This window comes from Mirounga angustirostris, unplaced genomic scaffold (genome assembly GCF_029215605.1).
Source record: "Mirounga angustirostris isolate CCGP_5_RB_7025 unplaced genomic scaffold, mMirAng1.0.hap1 SCAF_2, whole genome shotgun sequence".
Taxonomy (NCBI): Eukaryota; Metazoa; Chordata; class Mammalia; order Carnivora; family Phocidae; genus Mirounga; species Mirounga angustirostris.
The window spans coordinates 56,620,709-56,641,511 of NW_026991710.1; the positions used below are offsets into that span (position 1 = coordinate 56,620,709).

The 20,803-nt window shown below is 42.8% G+C and overlaps 1 protein-coding gene across 7 annotated transcripts in view; it reads left to right on the forward strand.

Annotated features, from left to right (window-relative positions):
- SLC4A4 (solute carrier family 4 member 4) overlaps positions 1 to 20,803 on the forward strand; it is a 351,609-nt gene that overhangs the window by 32,924 nt on the left and 297,882 nt on the right. For 3 of the 7 annotated variants that reach the window (XM_045881041.3, XM_045881040.3, XM_054508899.2), the window contains one exon: positions 19,941 to 20,014. In XM_045881041.3, the coding sequence (XP_045736997.1) occupies positions 19,942 to 20,014 (73 nt within the window). In that variant the 5' untranslated portion in view covers position 19,941. Of the gene's footprint in view, positions 1 to 14,571; positions 14,597 to 18,954; positions 19,587 to 19,940; positions 20,015 to 20,803 lie in introns of those variants that run through there. The other 4 variants (XM_045881042.3, XM_045881039.3, XM_045881038.3 and 1 more) reach the window with 4 other exon arrangements.

Genomic DNA, 20,803 nt, shown 5'->3' on the forward strand with positions numbered 1-20,803 from the left:
GGTGATGCTCTTCCACTGACACTCTGGGTCTGATCCTCCAAGAACCTCCATCCACCTTGTACCTTTCCTAGGTTACTAAGGAAGGGAGGACGTGTCGAATGAACGAATCTGTGCTGGGTGCATTCGCAGCCAGTAAGGGATGGTGTTCGAGTCAGACAGATCTGAGTGTGAATTTCCGTTCTTCCCTTTGTAGGCTCTGCACCCTCAGGCATTCTCTTTATGGCTCTCAGACTGGGTTTCCTCCTGTGTGGAATGTAGCCAGTAGTAACCTTAGGGCTTCTGTGTTGTTGTGAAGATCACAAATGAACCATCTGTAGGGACCAACAAATAGTAGGTATACAACAAAGTCTGTCTGTGATTATCATTATAGATAATTTTTTAGTGTCATACAGAGTCAGTAGTCTTACTGTAAGCTACCAAGTTTGTTATTTCTATTTTAGGAGATCATTAATTTTGGAAAATTAGTTCTTATCAAAGATATGTTAGTAAAGACCCTGGGATACCCTTTTTATTCTTCTTTATTTTCTTGCCTTTACCTATCAGTCACTTCCATTTTAAAATTTTCTTTTATTCTCACTTAAAACATTAACATTTGGGGTCATTTTTAAGCTTTTTCTTGGTCTACAAGCAGGTCTGTGTTTCACAGGGTGACCACCTTTCAAAAATACTCTGCTGGCTTGTTTCCAGTCCTCAGCCATGTTCCCAGTTAGCCCTCTGAGTATTATCAACAAGTTGAGAAATTTGACCTCTGGTATATCAAGAGGTACAAGCTTGATGAGTTCTTTCCTTGATGCCCCTGTACTTTCCATAAAGTTAGAAGAGGGAAGCTTCTCTCATCCTTTGTTCTTGGCTCCTACTCCGGGCCTTGTAAGCGTAGAAAAGACCTTAGCAGAACCACCTGGTTGTTCCTTTTATTTCAGGCAGAGGAGGAGATGGCACGAGAGTGCTGGTATCAGGCAGAGCTGGATTTGAATTCTGTCTCTGCCACTTGCCAGCAATGGACCTTCATAGACTTGTGCCTGTCTGGGAAAAGTTAAGGACCTTGATGTGTAATAATCCCAGCTCTGTGTGTTGCCTGCTGAACACACAGAATACTTTCGTTCATACTACCTCATGGCTTCCCCACAATTAAACAATGAGGGGATTACTAAGCCCATTTATCAGTTGAGGAAATTGAGACTTAGAGAGTTAATAACTTGAATTACATTCCTTTTATAAAAATTCTCTACTAATTTTATTTTTATTTTTATTTATTTTTATTTTTTTTAAAGATTTTATTTATTTATTTGAGACAGAGAGAGAATGAGAGAGAGAGAGAGCACATGAGAGGCGGGAGGGTCAGAGGGAGAAGCAGGCTCCCTGCCGAGCAGAGAGCCCAATGCGGGACTCGATCGAGGGACTCCAGGATCATGACCTGAGCCAAAGGCAGTCGCTTAACCAACTGAGCCACCCAGGCGCCCCTCTCTACTAATTTTTTTAAAGAGAAGTTTTGTAAGTGGGGCAGAGTTGGAGGATCAGAATTAGACGAGAAATTTTAGATTTGCCCAGACCCCAAAATTTAGAGTGTAAGAGACTAATCCTTACTGAGACTGAATAATAAGATGTTTCTACTAATGAATGGGTGGTCAGTCCTAATGCCAGGCAGTGCCAGTCAATAGTTAATGAAGCAATGAATGATTTGGCTACTAACACAGTGGCATTTATATAGCTTCATGAGTAGTTTTTATCTCTAGGTGCTTATTATATGCTTGCCTTTCAAAGCCCATCGTAAACAAAAGTCAATCTGTGAATATAACTGAGATGGGCAACGCTAAGCTGGTCATGGCTTCCATTTGGCAGAAGAGTGCCATCATTTGTACTTAGCTGGTCTTTCCTGGTGTCGACTGTTGGGTTTCCAGCACTGTAAGCACAGGCAGGAAGACTAACAAAACAGACCCGGAGGTCTCTGTCAAGGCTGGAATGTGGTGGTGACAGTCTGACTTGCACTGTTTTTGGCTCTTCCCTTTCAGCCTGGCTGCGACTAGTAAGCCGGGAGGACTATGAAAGTTAAAACAAAGGGAGATTGGAGAGAAAGTAATCTCAGCGTCTTCTAAGACTCTTCTTGGCAGGCGGGATTTTTTCCTGATGTTCAAATAAAGTAATCATTCTTCCTTTTGACTAGTGGTTTGAAAAATCGATTCAGGTTGGTAATAGTTTGCAAGCAGGTCCCAAATGTTCAAAGAGGGAATGTTATGACGCTGAGCAGATCTTCAAGAATGAATTGATGTTTTACTTTGGTCTTTTTATGTCATGTGTTTATCCAGATGATTGATTTTTGAAATGTAAAAAGTTACCTTAGAATATATAGTGTATGTGATTTCTTCTTGGGGTAGGTTTGTCTTAACTCAGTCGACTGTAGTTAATTTTATTTGTGATTATCTGTTAGAGATAACAGTGGTATTTATCCTTTAATTTCTGCTATTCGTTTGATGACCTTTCTAACCAAATACATTCTGCTTTCAATTTATTTTTGCAGTGCTATCATTATGTATGGTTGTTTGGAACTCAGACTGTATTTTTCCATAGAAAACAATTTTAGAGCAATGCTTTGGGTTTCACTGGAGTCCAAGCAAGTCTCTTTCACCTGTTTTACCTAAAGCGGTCCTTTTGGCATTGTACTATTATTATTAATTTTAATACTATTAATTGATAACGTATATGGTTCTGTCACTTAGAGGCTTTTTTTTTTTTTTTTTGGTCACCTCACATCTTTAAATCTATTTCATCAACTGTACAATATTAATAGCATTTATTTTATGGGCTGATAGTAAGGTTTATATAACTCAAACAAAGCACTTACTAGCTTATGTTATTATTATTGTAACTTGGCCACATTTGCAGTTAGTTGACTTTTGTGAGTTGGCTTTGTAACTTTAACCAACACATGTAAAAATACTTCTTTGGGAAAAATCGGTGCCCTGTGTTTGGCAGGAAGGGAATGTGGTGTCACCAAGAACATCCTTCCTGTGCTTTTTTTCCCTTGTACCCCACTGATGTCTAGCAGCAGAAGAACTGTGATGGTGTTCAGATACTTTTTGTTCTTCCAGGGTGCCAGAGAAAGCTCGTTGGCTCAGGCACAGACATCACGTGTTTGTATGTACAGGCAGCCCTGACTTTCATAGGTTCAGCTCTCATACAGACCATGCTTGGATGCATACGAACCCCATACTTCAGCTTTTATGGTCTGCTTGTGTTTTTCCCTGCGTCCACTGAGGAGTGGCGGGGCCTGAGCAATGAGTTCTGGGTGGCGTTGCCCACAGCCCGTGGTGCAGGGTCGTCAGCATCACTGGGCTTCTGTGCACCTCTGTGTTCGCTGCTGCAAGGGTTTGTTCCGTTGCATTTTCCTGTGCAATTTTACACAAATGAGGGGAAAAATGAAAAATGCTAACGCTAATATTAAGAAACATAGGTCTCATAAGCTTTGCTTGTTTTGACTAAGACGGACAGGGTGAGCCATGCCAGTCAATCAAGTACTCGGGGGATTAGAGCCTGTGTATTAAGGTGTGAAGGAAAAGACAAAACATGTTGAAGTGTGTAAAATACATTTTTATTATGTCTAAAATGAAGGATATGAATGTGGGTTTTAGAGTTGTTTTATTCTTTAGATATAGAGCTATCTTTATAACATGTAAATATATTTGTTATGACTTTTGTATTCATACATGTTTTCTGGAATACTTTGGGCATAGAAGAAGGGAGGCTTATATAGGATAGTTTTAAAGTTTTTTTAAAAAAGCATTTTATTTTGGCAGACTTCAAACATGAACAAAAAAGAAGAAGATAGTACAGTGAACTCCTGTGTGCCTATTAGCCAGCTCCAACAATTACCAACACATTGCCAGTCTTGTTTCACATTCCTTCCCCGACGCCTTTTCTTGCTGGACTATTTTTTTTTTTTATAAAGATTTTTTATTTATTTATTTGAGACAGAGAGCATGAGAGGGAGGAGGGTCAGAGGGAGAAGAAGCAGGCTCCCTGCCGAGCAGGGAGCCTGATGCGGTACTCGATCCCGGGACTCCAGGATCATGACCTGAGCCGAAGGCAGTCGCTCAACCGACTGAGCCACCCAGGCGCCCTCTTGCTGGAGTATCTTAAAGCAAATCCTAGATCGTATCATTTCACCAATTAATACTTCAGTGTTTATTTCTAAGAAATAAAGACATGAAAAAAAAAATAACCTCAGTGTTATTATCATACCTGATAAAATGAACAGTCCCTTAGTCTCATCTAACACTCAGTTAACATGCTAGTTTCCTTGATTGTCTCAGACAAGTTTTTAAAACTTGATTTGTTTGAATACACACACTGCATTTGATAAATATGCCTGTTGGTCTCTTGCTACCAGGTCGAAGAGGGTATTTTTAGGTTGGGGAGTACCATACTTCTGCAGGGTGGGCTACTCCCCGACAACAAAGGAAGCCACTAGAGCCAAAGAAACATTTACTCCATCCGTAGGCAAGAGATGGCAAGCTGAGGGCATTTCCCTCCCAAATACAATTGGCATAACTATGGCATTGGCAATCTTCCTGTGTCCTTCCCATTCTTTTTTTATTTTTTTATTTTTTAAAGATTTTATTTATTTATTTTACAGAGAGAGACCTGGCGAGAGAGGGAACACAAGCAGGGGGAGTGGGAGAGGGAGAAGCAGGCTTCCCGCCGAGCAGGGAGCCCGATGCGGGGCTGGATCTCAGGACCCTGGGATCATGACCTGAGCGGAAGGCAGATGCTTAACAACTGAGCCACCCAGGCGCCCCTCCATTCTTTAAAAAAAAATTTTTTTAGGTAGGGCGTGGAGCCCAAAATGGGGCTTGAACTCATGACCCTGAGATCAAGAGTCGGACGCTTAACCGACTGAGCCACCCAGGCACCCCATGTGTCCTTCCCTTTCTTATAAAATTAATCTGGAAGAGTTATTGTTAAAAACAACTTCAAATGTATTCCTTTACTATTTAAAGCATAGATTTGAATCATAGGTATTAAAAAGCCATCAATAAATCAATTCCATGCTATTCTCCCGATATCTACGTATTAATCATCGGCTTTGGCATCTTCTAACACTGTTGTTGCCATCCCTGGGATAAATTTAGGTAGGCAAGGATTCAGGCGGCATCTACTTGAATCATGAACTCTGAGGCTAGTTGGCAGAAGTTAATCAAGATTATATGAATACGGAATGCAGAGTGGCCGGAGTTCTGAGCACTGACGCCATTGCTCAGCACCTTCACAAGGCTGCAGTCCGTGTGCAGACCCTGGGCGCTGGGGTTAGTCTTCTAAGGTGTGTTGGTCCACTCTTTGATCTGCCGACACAGGCCTGGGTCAGGTTCTGGGATGGCTGCTGGAGGGCACTGACCCAGCCGACCCCGCCTGTAACTTCTATGCAATGCTATGAGTAGAACGACATTCCAGGAAGGACCTTACTGGCAATCTTTACATAATGACAAAGATTTAAAAAATAAAGAAGACTGTAAGCTTGAGGAAATAATCACTTCTGTTCAGAACTGTTCAGTGGTTTCTAGTTGTTCAGAATAAATGTCAGGCCTTTAGATCAGCCTCCCAGGCCACGCCACCTGCCCTTTTTCTGCCTATACATCTCCGACCTTATCTCCTATACCCCACGTTCACTCTGCTTTGGCCTCTTGTCTTCTTAGCCTTCCAAGAATCTGCCAGGCTCTTTCCTGCCTCAAGGCCTCTTCATTTGCTGTTCCCTCACATACTCACTTCCTCACCTCTTTTGGGTGTTTGCTCAACTATCACTCAGTGTGGTCCTCCCTGACTACCTATTTAAAACTGCCCCCTCCACATCCCACCCCCACCCCCATCCTGGTCCCAGCAGCACTCCTGAAATCTCTTGCTTACATTTTCCCATAGGAGTGTCACCTTCTGTGTTACGCAGTTTACTTTTAAATTCTGTTTATCGTCTCTTTCTCACCATGGATTTATCCTTCATGCCTAGAATAATGCCTAGTCATAGTAGACACTCAAGAAATTGTCTAAATGATTGAGTGAGTGAGTTAAACCCTGGAAAATTTGATCACAAGCATGCACTGAAAGATTCCTTGTGGAAAATGAAGGACACACTTTGAACAGCCTTGTGGAGAGAGACGCTTTAGTAAGGGAACAAAGAGTAGAGAAGTGTCTTCATTATTCATATAATAGTGAGGTGTACTCCCAAAGTTTATGAGATAAAGGTTGTTTTTCTGCTTAGTAGTGAAGTCCATATGGTGAGTGATGTGCTCTTCTCATTTTTGATATGGTAGAGCCTTGGCATGCGTGAACCTAACAATTGTGATTTCAGCTCTTTGCTGGCAGCCCCCAATGGTTATATGGTGTAGTCATTTGTGCTTTATAGCAGGGCATGTGGTGAACTGTGCGGGTGGGGAGGCCAGACTGAGCCTGGTGGTGGCCTGCTTCCTGCACTGCAGGTCATCCTGCTTGCTTGCTTTACTTGGAGAGTTCAGAAACTCAGAAAGTTGTTCTTGACCACACGGTATATCAGAAATTGTGCTGCTGGGATATTTGAATTTGAGTATTTGCAAAACAAGGTTGGGAGAGGCAATGTTTTTGACATTCATGACATCATGAATGTCAAGGGTCTGTATACTCTCTAGGTATCCTGGTGTGTCTGCTCTTTCACCAAAAGTCTGCTTAATATTTGTGATCCCAGGTTCCTAAAGAGTTTGGAACAGATTAATCAAGACAGCCGAAGAGAGGCAGCATGATACATAGTGGCCAAGAACACAGAATTGTAGAGCTAGACTGCCTGGGGTCAAATCCTGACTTCACCTACTAACTGTGTGACTTTGGGCAAGTTGCTTACTTTTCTGTGCTTTAGAGATAATGAAGATAAAAATGGTAGATTCATCATTGGATTGTTGTGAGGATTAAATGACTTAATCATGTTTGTCAAGCAATTACAGCAGTGACTGACACATAGTAAGCTCAACCTAAGTGTTTGCTAAATAAGAATAAAGACATTTATTTGGGAGGCCTGTTAGAGGATGCTTTAGCTTTTGGCTAGTAGGCACACCAAGTGAGGGAAAGAGGTGAGTGATATAATTTGTAGGCATATTTCAGGTAAGCAATATGAAAAAAATTCTTGAGGATAGTGCGTGACAGACATGGATTATTTAACTATGCAGGAATATAGTAGAGTGGTTGAAATTGTGGACTGTCTTAGATGGCCTGCTTGGTCTTCTCACATCACATTGTACTGTGTGATTTGCAGTAAATTACTTGTCGAATTACAAGTCTAAAATGGGTTTGTGAAAAGTATTTACCTCATGGAATTGTCATGAGAATTCAATAAAAAAATCATTGTAAAGTGCTTAGCCCAATACCTGGCATGTGGTAAGTGTTTAAAAATGGGACTTTTTTTTTTTTTAATTAATGGATGATGAGAGTCCCTAATCTCAGTTCCTACATTGTTATAGGTGTTGAAATCCTTTGGCTAGAAGTCTAAGCCCTGTCCTGTTACTGAACCAGTCAGACAAAATTTGACAGCATTAAATAAATTTGACAGCATTAAATAAATTTGACAGAAAGAAATAATGCATGCATACATGATGCTTAGCATCAGCTAGCAAGAACTCAGTCAAAAGCCAGGAGCCTCATCTCCACCAGTAGCTTTGGTGGTTCAGGATGGAAGATGTTTAACAGTATGGCTGCCACACTGAGTAGAGGTAGGCACCTTTCTCCAGAGTCAGCTCTGGGTGTTAGAGGTGGGTAGGTCAGTGCCATCCATCAACTCCCAGTGCTGTGTCCTGGAACAAACTCCTGCTCTTGAGTCCCTATCCGCCTGCCAAACTGGATCTGACCTGAGGTCCTAGTAAAATCCACAGTAAATATATGCAAAATCATCATCTAAAATGAAATGTATGACAGATCGAAACCACAATGAGATACCACCTCACACCTGTCAGAATCTAAATCTAATCTAAAATTAACAACTCAGGAAACAACAGTTGTTGGTGAGGATGCAGAGAAAGGGGAACCCTCTTGCACTGTTGGTGGGAATGCAGGCTGGTACAGCCACTCTGGAGAACAGTATGGAGCTTCCTCAAAACGTTAAAAATAGAGCTACCCTATGACCCAGCAAATATTATCAACAATCGCCAAATTATGGAAAGAGCCCAAATGTCCATCAACTGATGAATGGGTAAAGAAGATGTAGTATATATACACAATGGAATATTACTTGGCCATCAAAAAGAATGAAATCTTGTCATTTGCAACAGCGTGGGTGGAGCTAGAGTGTATTATTCTAAGCGAAATAAGTCTGTTAGAGAAAGACAAATATCATATGATTTCACTCATGTGTGCAATTTAAGAAACAAAACAGATGGGGGCGCCTGGGTGGCTCAGTTGGTTAAGCGACTGCCTTCAGCTCAGGTCATGATCTCAGGGTCCTGGGATCGATCCCCGCATCGGGCTCCCTGCTTGGCGGGAAGCCTGCTTCTCTCTTTCCTACTCCCCCTGCTTGTGTTCCCTCTCTCGCTGTGTCTCTCTCTGTCAAATAAATAAATAAAATCTTTAAAAACAAAACAAAACAGATGAACATAGGGGAAGGGAAGATAAAATAAGATAAAAAAACAGAGAGGGAGACAGACCATAAGACACTCTTACGTATAGAGAACAAACTGAGGGTTGCTGGAGGGGAGGTCGGTGGGGGATGGGTTGAATAGGTGGTGGGCATTAACTAGGACACTTGTTGGGATGAGCACTGGGTGTTATATGTAAGTGATGAATCACTAAATTCTGTTCCTGAAACCTATACTACACTATATGTTAACTAACTTGAATTTGAATTTAAATTAAAAAATGAAATGTATGAATTAACTGTGGATATTAGTTATCTGTGCTATTCCTATACTAATTACCATAAATAATTAACATTAACTATGTATAAATACATGGTTTGGCTAAAATGTCCAGAGCTCAAGGTTTATAGTGACATTTCAAATCCCAATTTCCTCTTCAAGTAGCTACTATGAGCTTCTTTATTGGTTTACCCAAACACATTTCAGAGTTTTATTTGTCTAGTTGCAGGTCTCAGGGACAAAATTGAACTTTCCCATAACTTCTCATGCTTCTTCTGGGGCTTTAAAGTAGTTTAAGCTGCAGTTTACTTTTAAGTTCATCCATTCATATATTCATTGAGCAAATACTTTCTTAGAATCTACTATATGGCAGGTCCAGGTACCTCTTAACTTTTTAATTTAAATGGACGGGGAAATTCTGATTCGAATTTCATTCTGCCTTTACATATTACAGTCCAGTTACAGTCTTTGTGAAGGGTTAAGTTTTCAGATTATCCAATAAGGAGAAGAGTAGATAGTTAAAATTATTCTTTTCTTTTTTCTTTTTAAAAGATTTTATTTATTTATTTGACAGAGAGAGAGCACAAGTAGGCAGAGTGGTAGACAGAGGGAGAAGGAGAAGCGGGCTCCCTGCTGCGGGGCTCGATCCCAGGACCCTGGGATCATGACCTGAGCCGAAAGCAGATGCTCAACGACTAAGCCACCCAGGCACCCCTAGTTAAAATTATTTTTAAAAAATACCTTAATTCACCCACAGACATAACATCTTTCAGGGAACACAACATAGCCATTTTCCCCTTCTAGTTTTGGAACAAATCACTGTTTTCTTTAGTTGAATACTAGACCATGTAATTGGAAGTTTGCTTGCGTATGTTGTTTGAAAAATACATTTAGGACCTTTAAACTTAGAGCTGCACTTAGTACTAAACATGTATCTATCTTCATTGTACCCATTCCTCACTGGTTGGTTCATTCATTCCTTCCTTCGTTCATTCATCAACGTTTAAAGACACTTAGTATGTGTAGCAGCTCTGCTTTACACTGGAGTTAGAAGGACCATGGAAAGATGATACCTGCTCCCAAAGAGTTCGTAATGTGGTGGGGATGACATGTCCAAGTGTAGTCGCGTGAGCTTAAGTGGTAGTGACAGTGCAGTGTTGTACGTGCTGTATGAGAAGCAGACATGTTCTGGGGGTAGGTGGAGAACAGAGCAAACAGTGTTTGGTAGCCTCTTCAGGGAGTGGTGTGGCATGGGGGATGACAGGAGCTAAGTGCGGAGAGCTCGTGACAAGCCTTAAATTCCATGTTGAGCAGTTTGGACTTCATCCTCAATGTAATGAAGAACCATTGAATGATTTTTAAAAGGAGAATGATACCAAATGGTGCTTTATAAATGGCTGGGTTACAGGAGGGTGGGTTTAGAGTCCGGAGACGAGTTAGACCTGTGGGTGGGAGGGCAGGTCGGAAGCCAGCCATCACACACTCGCTTCTAAGCCTGAACATGCTGGAACGTCCCTTAACTAACAGCTGTCTTGCAGGATGGGCTTCTAGCTATCGATATTCCTTTTCGCCGCCATTACCCTGTGGGTTCTCTTTCTTCTCTTGGCTCTGCCATCTTTATTCTGCGGCTGGTTGGGCTCTGGCTTCTGGCTGAAGACTTGGCAGTGGTGAGGAGGAAGGGAGAGAGGATAGACATGTCCACCGCTGCCCATCTGGTTTCTCACATGGAGCATCCCCAGCCTTTTCACCTTCCTGAACCCTCTCTTAGGACCTCTCTGATCTTCACAGCAGAGCACATGAAAAAGGGCAGTTGACAGTGAAAAGAATTGAGAAGGGAGCCTTCTTTCCCTGCCCCCAACAGTAAAAACTGAGGAAACTTTCAAAGGGCAAGGTGCTGAATGTCTGCATTTAGAGGAAGGAGACCGCTCTGTCCTTCAAGTGGAACTCCGGTCAGAGGCAGCACATAGTGGTTGTGGAAGCACATGGAAAGGCCCACTAAAAAAAGTAAAGAGGGCGTGGCTGTGGGGTGTAAATCAGGGGAGTGTTTTGAGGGGGTTGTGCAAGTTGTCCCCTTTCTCGCCCTTAATGCCCTGTCCAGTTATTTCTCATTTCATCGGCCCCTTGCCCTGGACCTCCGCACCTTTCCTCACCCCATAATTCCTGTGTCCACTCTGCCACCAGCTCTCTTCTTGTCCTTTGTTGCTGGGTCTGCTGCCGCCTTTCAGAGCGATGGAGAGAGGAGTTGGGGCCTTTTGGCAATGAGCGGCAGTTTATCTCTGGCCTCCCCCGTTGACACTCCTGTGTGTTTGCTCAGAGAGACCGAATGAAGGCCTTTGGGTCTGTGGGACTGTTAATTTCTCTAATACTCTCTGGGCCCTAGGGACCTTAGGATTTAGATTCAACTAAAATTAATTGCATTTATTTACTCTAGGAACTTATTTAATACCCTAATACTTATTTAACACTTATGAAGTGTTTTTAAGCTCATTTTAAAGGACATTGAAGTGGGATGGAAACTGACTTTCCAAGGTTACACTGTTACCACAGAGCGCGTGTGGGATTTGTGCTGTTTTGCCTGCTTCTGCGTACGTGTAGGTGGGTCAGCTTTAGTGTGTGACCATCATGTAAAATAATGTTCCTAAGGGAATTTTTTTTAAAAAGCAGATGACATTGTTATTGAAATATTTTGACATTGTTATTGAAATATTTATAGATGCACATGCATATTTGAGAAATAATACAAAGAGATTGCTTGTACACTTGGCCAGTTTTTCCGGATATTAACATTTTATGAAACTTTAGTACAATATCACCAATCAAGACATTGGTAGTGATATGATCCATTGAACTTACACAGATTTCCTCAGTTTTACTTATCCTCATTTTTCTTTTTTTTTTAGATTTATTTAATCTTTTTTTTTTTTTTTAAGATTTTATTTATTTATTTGACAGAGAGAGAGCACAAGTAGGCAGAGTGGCAGGCAGAGGGAGAGGGAGAAGTAGGCTCTCCGCTGAACAGGGAGCTGGACGTGGGGCTCCATCCCAGGACCCCAGGATTGTGACCTGAGCCAAAGGCAGCTGCTTAACTGACTGAGCCACCCAGGTGCCCCTAGATTTATTTATTTATTTTAGAGGGAGTGAAAGAGAGAGAGAGTGAGAGTGAATGCAAGGGGAGGAGGGACAGAGGGAGAGAGAATCTCAAGCAGACTGCCCCCTGAGTGAGGAGCCTGACTCGGGGCTTGATCTCAGGACACTGAGATCATGACCTGAGCCGAAATCAAGAGCTGGGCACTCAACTGACTGAGCCACCCTGGCGTCCCAATTATCCTCATTTTTGTGTGTGTTTGTGTGTATTAAGTTTTGTATAATTTTATCACTGGGTAGATTCATGTATCCATTACCACAGGTAAGATAATGAAAAGAGCCAATTCCATAGGATCCCTCATGTTGCATTTTTATAACCACAAACACCCTCCCGTACCCCCAATTTCTACCCCTGACAACCTTAATCTGTCCTTCATATCTAGAATTTTGTCATTTCAAAAAACACTGTATCAAAAACTAATGATGTGTACTATATGTTGGCTAATTGAACATAAATAAAATAAAAAATGTTACATAAATGGAATCATACAATATATAACCTTTTGGGATTAGCTTTTTCCATTCAGCATGATCCCTTGGAGATTCACTTAACTTGTTTTGTGCATTGATAGTTCATTCCTCTTATTGCTAAGCGGTACTCCATGGTATGGATGTACCATACTTTGTTTAATCATTCACCTGTTGAAAGACGCCTGGGCTCATTCTCTCGTTTCAGCTTTTGGCTATGCCAAATGAAGCTGCTGTGAACCTTAGTGGACAGGTTTTTGTGTGAACATAAGTTTTCATGTCTCTGGGATAAGTGCCCAAGAGTACAAATGAACTTTGAATGCAGTTCATAAATCTAGAATTATGTCTGGCGTGATCCTGCTCAGGATTACATTTTCACCTTTTATCCAGTCCGCTGTCTGATTGCGTGTGGGGCTGTCACCCATTTCGCCCTGGCCCTGGGCCTGTGTAAATTTCCAGGCTGATTAGGGCACTCCTGAGCTCCGCGGAGGGCTTTTGCTTTGCCTTGTTGCTGGCTGATCTCCGGCAGTCGCCTCTCGCCATTAGTCGTGCCTGTCAGGTATGCCACGCTGGTGTCTCTTTCCCCCAACATGCGTGTCCAGAGCTCCATCCGTGTCTGCTGTGAAGCCAGCCACTGCGTTCTTGTCTCCTCCCCCCTGGGGAGTGAAAGGCCCTGGAGAGACCCGCTGAAGTTGGAAAAGGAACCGTACTGGCTTTTCCTCTGCCCTTGCCTTCCTCTTCCCTGTAGTGAGCACATGTTGCCAAAAGGTGGCAGTGCTCTTTGCCGCCGCCGGGATGGCTCACCCATGTTGCCTGTGCTTTGGAGACTTGATACTGTGCTTTAATTGTATGTTGAAAGGGTGGAAAGTGGATTTTCCCCAACAACAAAGGCACCAATAAAACGCTGTGCAGTTTAAAAAGTTTGAAAGAAGACATCATGTTTATAAATGATTTGTAATGAAAATGCTTCCCCCCTTCTTAGAAATGACTTGCATAGGGAATAGGATTCAGAGATGTGTGTATGAGTGTGTAATTTTAGATGTCAGTACTGATTGTTGCTTTCTGTGTGGCTCCTGAAAAAGACCTGTGAAAATGCTGCGTTTTGCCTTCCCTCTGTTCTAAGACCGGCAAAGTAGGAGGGACAGCCTGCTTCTGAGCTCTGAGACTTGAGATTGAGACCTCTTAGTCCTTAAGTAAAGGCCCTCATGCATGCTGCAGATATGCTTTCCATGGCAGCAGTGGCTAAAAATAATAAAACTCCTTACCTCCTGGTATCTGTCTTCTCCCCTGTATGTGTCACTTTAGTGTATGTGAGGGCATGTGTGTAAGGAAAGCTGCTGTAAAGTGAGAGATTATGGGGTTCATTGGATGTTGTAAACAGATCAAACTAGTGAGGATGAAGTGGGGTGGGTTAAAATAGTTTAGGTTAACTAGTGCACTTGAAGCTGCATGAGCAGAAAGAACCGGCCTTGTCACACTGGGGTATGGACGTGTAAACACTGGAGCTGTTCTGCTCCCCAGGATGCCATCCCTTGGTGTCTTTTTGAGAACAGTCAGAATGACATACCGTGTGGTGACTAACGTAACGTAATAAAAAATAAATAAATAAAATATTCCCAGAAAGGCCCGGTGTGGAGGGTGCGAGTGAGCTGGCTTTGGCATGGGGGCTGCGAGCCCCGCAGTGGATCCCTGACGCACGGGCCCGTGTGCGCAGGTTGGAAGATCTGTTTTCTACTCCTCCGGGTCTGAGTGCAGCTGCTTTCACACCCCAGCAGCTCACGACCTGACCAGGCGACAGACAGGTAGCTCCACGTTAAGCAGCGGCCTTCTTGCTGGTGCATCCTTTGGCACAAGCCTTGGGTTAAGAGGAGAAGTGCTCTGTGTAAAGTTAGAGCCCTGAAAGCAGATGCTGTTACTATAGAGACAGCGAACCGCTGCGGCGGGAGGCCGAGCAGGAGGGATGGCAGCAGGGCGGTGGGAGGGCAAGTGAGGCGAATCCAGAGGCTAGCACCCCCGAGGACCTTCAGCCGCACAGTGACGCTCAGGCTTGCGTTCTGAAACTTGTGTGCTGGCGGCCCGCCACGTGCTGACTGGCTGAGTGGCAGCTGCTCGCGTCCGCGGACTCGCTGGTGAGCACGTTGGCAGTTGGCGAGAGCTCCGCGGGTGGGAGCTCGGGAGGGTGGAATGTAGATGGGTGCCCAAGGCCCCATGGCTGACAGTTTCGCACAAATGTTTCTCGGGCCGGGCTTAAGTCACCCTTACAGGCCTGCTCCATGATTGGGACCGGCTGGTGAAAGCTGGTGGTTTGGCAGCAGATTTGACATGTGTTATGGTTAAATCATTTCAGTGGCCCCGGAATAACGGAGAGTGAGAGAAACCCCGCGGTGGGTGTGGACCTGGGAGGAAGGGGTCTGACTGGTACGGTCAGAGGCCCTGTTGAAGGCGGGCAGCATTGGCCCCGTGTGGATTTGTGTCCCGACTGCTATGACCCTTATCCCCGTGATACTGGTGAGAAGCTTCCAAATCTCTTCTGAACTTTGCCTCATGCTGGCCAGGGAGCTGTTCAGAAGCATGCTCCTTCCCTCCTTTGTTTTCAGCAGAGGCGGCTTGGGTGCAAGGAACACTTTACGAACGGATTTGGGGGCCTGATGAGGGATTAGATGAGTTAATTTCTTCCTACGGATAGAAGGGAAAACTGGTTGGGCCAGACGGTCATGTCAAAAGATATCTCTGTCTGACTAATAATAGCCAGCAACTGCTGAGAGGCTTTTAGGAGGGGAAGACAAACCCAAATAATCGACGTTTGTTAGTATGAAGATGGAAAAAAAAGTTGTAAAATCCCTGTTGTTGGTGCAGAAGCCCAGATGCACTTGCTCGTGAGGACGAGAGGGCTGCTCTGGGGAAAGGCCACCGTGGACACGCAGGTTTTTATATTTTCAGTTGGCGGCATTCTTTCTTTTTCCGCTTCCTACAGGGAAGAGGCTGCTTGTAGATGCTCTGCATTGTCCATCAGAAAGAACTAGGTTTCTGATTACTTGCTATGTATAGTCTTGGAGGGAATGTGAAATATGTATCAAAGAGCCAAGGAATGCACCCATCATTATTCTCACTAACTCAGATGGTGCACGGGACAGTGCTTTAGTCGGCTGGATGGTTCCTCAGCCATTAACATTTCTTTGGTCTCCTTTCATTGTTACCGATTTTCCTCCTTTACTACTGCTTCAGTTGTTTGTTGCATGCAATTTTAGGAAGGGCTTAGGTGCAAAGGCTAATAAACATTTTATTTAGGAAAGGTGTAAAAAAAAGTCCATAAAAGACTTTAGGATTGGCTTGATTGTGGTTGGGTGCAGAAATGATGTTCTATAGGAAATTGTGTTGGATTCTGTAGATTGATCAAAGACAGGAAAGGGTTTGTGCCGAGGAGCAATGTGGGTGAACCTACTGTTTGCTTTCCAAGGGGGAGACGGTACTATTGATGTGTGTGCAGTCTCCCAGGCCTCCAGGATTTTGTTGTGCTTCTGAGGTCTTTAAAAAAAAGTTTCCCCATTAAGCTGTCATCCTTATCTGTGTCTACGAATGCTGTGTTGCTGATGACTTCTTTGCCCTCTGAACGGCCTCTGGACCGGCTCTCCCAGATGGCTAGGGGAGGTCTTCGAGAAGGCAGACGTGATTATACCAGAGCCCCTGTCTATCCCGCTCATCACTGTCTCCAGTGCCTAGCAGTATGCCTGGCACCTTGTGGGTACTCAGTCCATATTTACTGAGGGAATGAGGGGATGAGGGAAGGAAAGAGAAAAGGACTTGATCGAATGAATGCCCCCTGTGTGTCTAGCACCGTGTTTGATATGTTTCACGTGCCTCGGTCATTATCACCAATGGCCTCCATATTGCCAAGCTGAATTTTTACCTGTCTCCATCCTTCTCAGCCTCTCCGTAGCCGTACTTCCTTGACATCACTTTTTTCTGGTTTTTCTTTTGCTTCTGACTTCTTTTGTTCCTCTGCTCTGCTTATAAATGTTAACATGCTCCAGGACTTGGTCTTAGGTCTACACCTCATTTTCTGCCTTTTCTTCCTGGATGAACTCCTCTAGTAATGGCTACAGATTACCAGTTTGTATATTGATTCTCCAGCCCTAGGTTCCCCAAGTTCCAGACTTGGGCCTTTAGTTGTACACCTGACAGCTCTTTGTTCGTATATAATAAGAATCTCAACAACCATAAAGTGGCCAGAGAAGAATTGTTGGTTCCTTCCCCAAAACCTGTTTCTCCCACAGCCTTCCCTGGGTTCCTAAGATAGTTTCCTAGTTTCTTTGCTCTCCTGATCATCCACTTTTCACATAGCAGCCAGAGGGATTCTTTAAAAAGGTAAAACAGCTCGGGTCAGTTTCCATCTTAAAATCTTAACTAAAGTTAGTAATACTGTACTGTGTATTTCAAAGTTGCTAAGAGGGTAGATCTTAAAAGCTCTCAGCCCAAGAAAAAAATTTTCTGTGCAGCGACAGATGTTAACTAAGCTTACTGTGGTGATCATTTCGCAATATACACAAAAATTGAATCATGTACATCTGAAACTAATATAATGTTGTATGTCAGTTTTACCTCAATAAAACAAGACAAAACACAACACAAAACAAAATTCTTTTTTTTTTTTTTTTTTTTTTTTTTTTTTTTTTTTTTTTTTTTTTTTTTTTTAAAGATTTTATTTATTTATTTGAGACAGAATGAGAGAGAGAGAGAGCACATGAGAGGGGGGAGGGTCAGAAGGAGAAGCAGACTCCCCGCCGAGCAGGGAGCCCAATGCGGGACTCGATCCCGGGACTCCAGGATCATGACCTGAGCCGAAGGCAGTCGCTTAACCAACTGAGCCACTCAGGCGCCCCCAAAACAAAATTCTTAAGTGGGTCCCGTAACACCTAACATTTTGACTACTTACCATGGCCTGCCGGGGCCTGTTTCCTCCAGCATTGTCAGCTACCACTGACCTCTCTGCCCAGCCTCACTGACCTCATTTCCTTCCTGGAACATGCTAAACTTGTTCCAACCTTAGGGCCTTTGCACTTGCTGTTCCCTTTGCTTGGAACACTCTGCCCTCAGATCTTCAAATGCCTGGGTCCTTCCTATCATTTTTGTCTCTACTCAAGTGTCACCTCCTCAGAAGCCTTTTCTGAACCATCATATGCCAAGTAACCCCTGCCTCATTTTATTTTGTGCAAAGCACTTACTTAGTGCTATCTAAGAGTAACTTGTTCATCTATTTATTATTAGTTTCTTAAGAATTTTGTCTGTCTTATTAATGAATGTATTCCCCCTCCCTCTGGGGATGCTTGGAACATAGAAGACACTAAATATTTGTTGAATTTGTAAATGTGTTGTATCATTCATCTTCATGGAAACCTGAGGCTCAGAGAGGCTGGTAAATGATTTGATTGCTCAAGTATTCAAGGCATTTTCTTTTCTACTATATTCCCAATGGCTGATCTATATCCTATTTGCATTTAGTTTTGTATTTTTAGTTTGAGTATAGAGAAGGAAAAAGATATGTATCAGGATGAAATTGCATATAAGAGCCATATCCCTGAAAGAAGATATTCTGCAAGTGTCCAAAGGTAATGAGTTTCTCAATAGCATTGTCCACCAGTAAAGGTTAGGGTAAAAAGAAAGAAGGAAAAAATAAAGGAAGGAAACTTACCTTTATTAAACATGTAGTAGGTGCAAAGCACAAAACTGGATCTTTTCACATATGTTACCTAATAAGAATCTCAAAGCAGTCCTGCACTGTTGATACTGTTACCCCCAATTTCAGCGGTGGAAAAATTGAGGCTCAAAGAATTAAATACTTTGCTCCAGGTGATATATATATTCAGAGGTAGTGCTAGATTTTTTTTTTTTTTTTAAAGATTTTATTTATTTGACAGAGAGAGAGACGAGGAGAGAGGGAACACAAGCAGGGGGAGTGGGAGAGGGAGAAGCAGGCTTCCCGCTGAGCAGGGAGCCTGATGCGGGGCTCGATCCCAGGACCCTGGGACCATGACCTGAGCCAAAGGCAGACGCTTAACGACTGAGCCACCCAGGTGCCCAGTGCTAGATTTTTTAAACCCGGGTCTACCTGATACCCAATTTCTGACTTTTTTACGCTCAGATGGTTGCTTTGCAAGATGGATATGCTCCTAAAATAGAAAAGAGGAAAATGTGAATTCAGTGCGTATCCACATAGATTATAACAGATATCTGAAGCACAAGAATAAGTTATACGGACAATATGGAACACAGACTTACAATATTCAGTGCCTGAGCATATAATTGGATGAATCGAATACAGAGTGAACATTTGGTTCTCTGGCAGAGCTTATGTACGGTATGACATAGAGCAGCTGTCTCCAGAGAAAGTTCTTTGTTTCTAGACCGGTGTGACACAAGCCGCATTTGAGCAATTCGGGATTTTTTTCTGCTTTCACTATAAATAGAGTTCATGGAATTCTGCATGTCAAAGTTAATGCAATGAAAAGAAGTCCCAGAATTTGGAACTAAACCTTAACTCATCCTATAAACTAAGAAACATGTTTGGCATCAGGAGGCCATAAAAACGCTGTCATTACTCAGATGGATTCTGAGGTCTTATTTAGCATATGAAATTGCAGAGCAGAACCTATTATGTAAGGAGACAGGAGGACAGCATAATGTGGCTACAAACTGAAGAACTTTGTGCCCTTCAGGGAAGAGTTAACAGGACAGATATACATAGAGACGGGTGATAAGAATGTGGAAAATGAATGAATGGGTGGCATATAGATATGTGACTGTTGCTGAAGCCGGGTTGCTGGATAATCCTCAGATGTCAGATTTCCGTAAGGCCAACATGTGACTCAAAGCTTGCCACTCAACAGAGAGTACTGGGCTGTGCTGGTATTAAGAGGCTGGCTGGAAGCTAGGCTCCCACTGTGCACTAGCCTAACTCCCTGTCGTTTTCTTGTGTGGGTGGGTGTGCGTGCGTGTGTGTGTGTGTGTGTGTGTGAGGGTATACATTTTTATGCAGTGGGTGTTTAAAGAGCTAAGCACTGAAGCTGGATTTCCACAAACGATCATCACGAGCACTCCAGACAAACCAAACTTCCTCTCTTGGTATTTTTTTTTTTTTCTTGCTTTCATCTTTTTCTTTTTCTTTTTTTTTCCTTTTTGCGAATCCCAAAGGGAGAATCCCCAGCATCCAGCCTATAGGATTGAGATGATTTTCTCTCACCTGTCCATGTGGGTGCCCTCTCAAGGTTAGAACTGAAGCTATGTGGGACCGGCATATTCTCAAGCACCAGATGAGAGGAGCTGCGTGAAGGAGTAACAGACACCAGAGGAAGAGTGGCTCTGCCCTGTTAACATGAACACCAGCGTGCAGGTTAACCTGCCCAGAAGCTGGGCTACTTCAAGTAGCTCGCTCCAGGAGAAGTCTGAGCATTCTTTTTTTCTTTTTTATTACTATAGGATGGAGGATGAAGCTGTCCTGGACAGAGGGGCTTCCTTCCTTAAGCATGTGTGTGATGAAGAAGAAGTAGAAGGTGAGCTTTATGGGTCTGGGGAAGTGTATATTCATATACCTATGTCTTCGTAGATAATAGCACTCATGCATTTCATATAGCTTATATTTTTGAAGTTAAAATCTTAAGCTTTTCTATGGGGTTTTATTAGTCTGCACATTTTGCTTCAACACAGAAAGTAATTTTAAGAACTTCACTGGACCATTAGAATCTGATTCAGTGTGGTCCTGCATGGTTAAAAAGGGGGGGAGGCATCTTACCTTTGAAGCAGGTGCCTATGTTAGCCGTGCCTTTCTGTCAAAAAATAAATATTTTGCCAGTTAGTTACCACCTTGCGATGACTAATTCAAAGAAGCTGCTAGATTTATATAAATGTATTTGGCAGCATCTTCTAATATTCTTTCTTAAAGCTTGCAGGGTAAAGAAACAGATGTTACAGAAGGAGAATGATATCATTGTTGAAGGAAAAATGGGTATAAACCGCGGTTATAAAGAGGGGTAATCATGGATGAGTTTCCATTAGGAAATGATGGACATTTTTTTACTTGAAAAACCTCCAGGACCTCTTTTGTTAATGTTGCCCAGTGCCTGTTAAAAATCAAATAAGAGTTAAATTTTAGTTGGTGCTGTTATGCTTTCAGTGTACCCCTCTTGTCTCTTGACTTATCAGTAATATGGGCATAATTCTGTTTATTTGATAATGAGAAAACAGGGCTCAATTAATATTTATTATAAAGATGTCACAGATATACAAGATATAATTAATACTTACAATGAGATTTAAAAAAATAATCAGAGTTGTGGACAGTA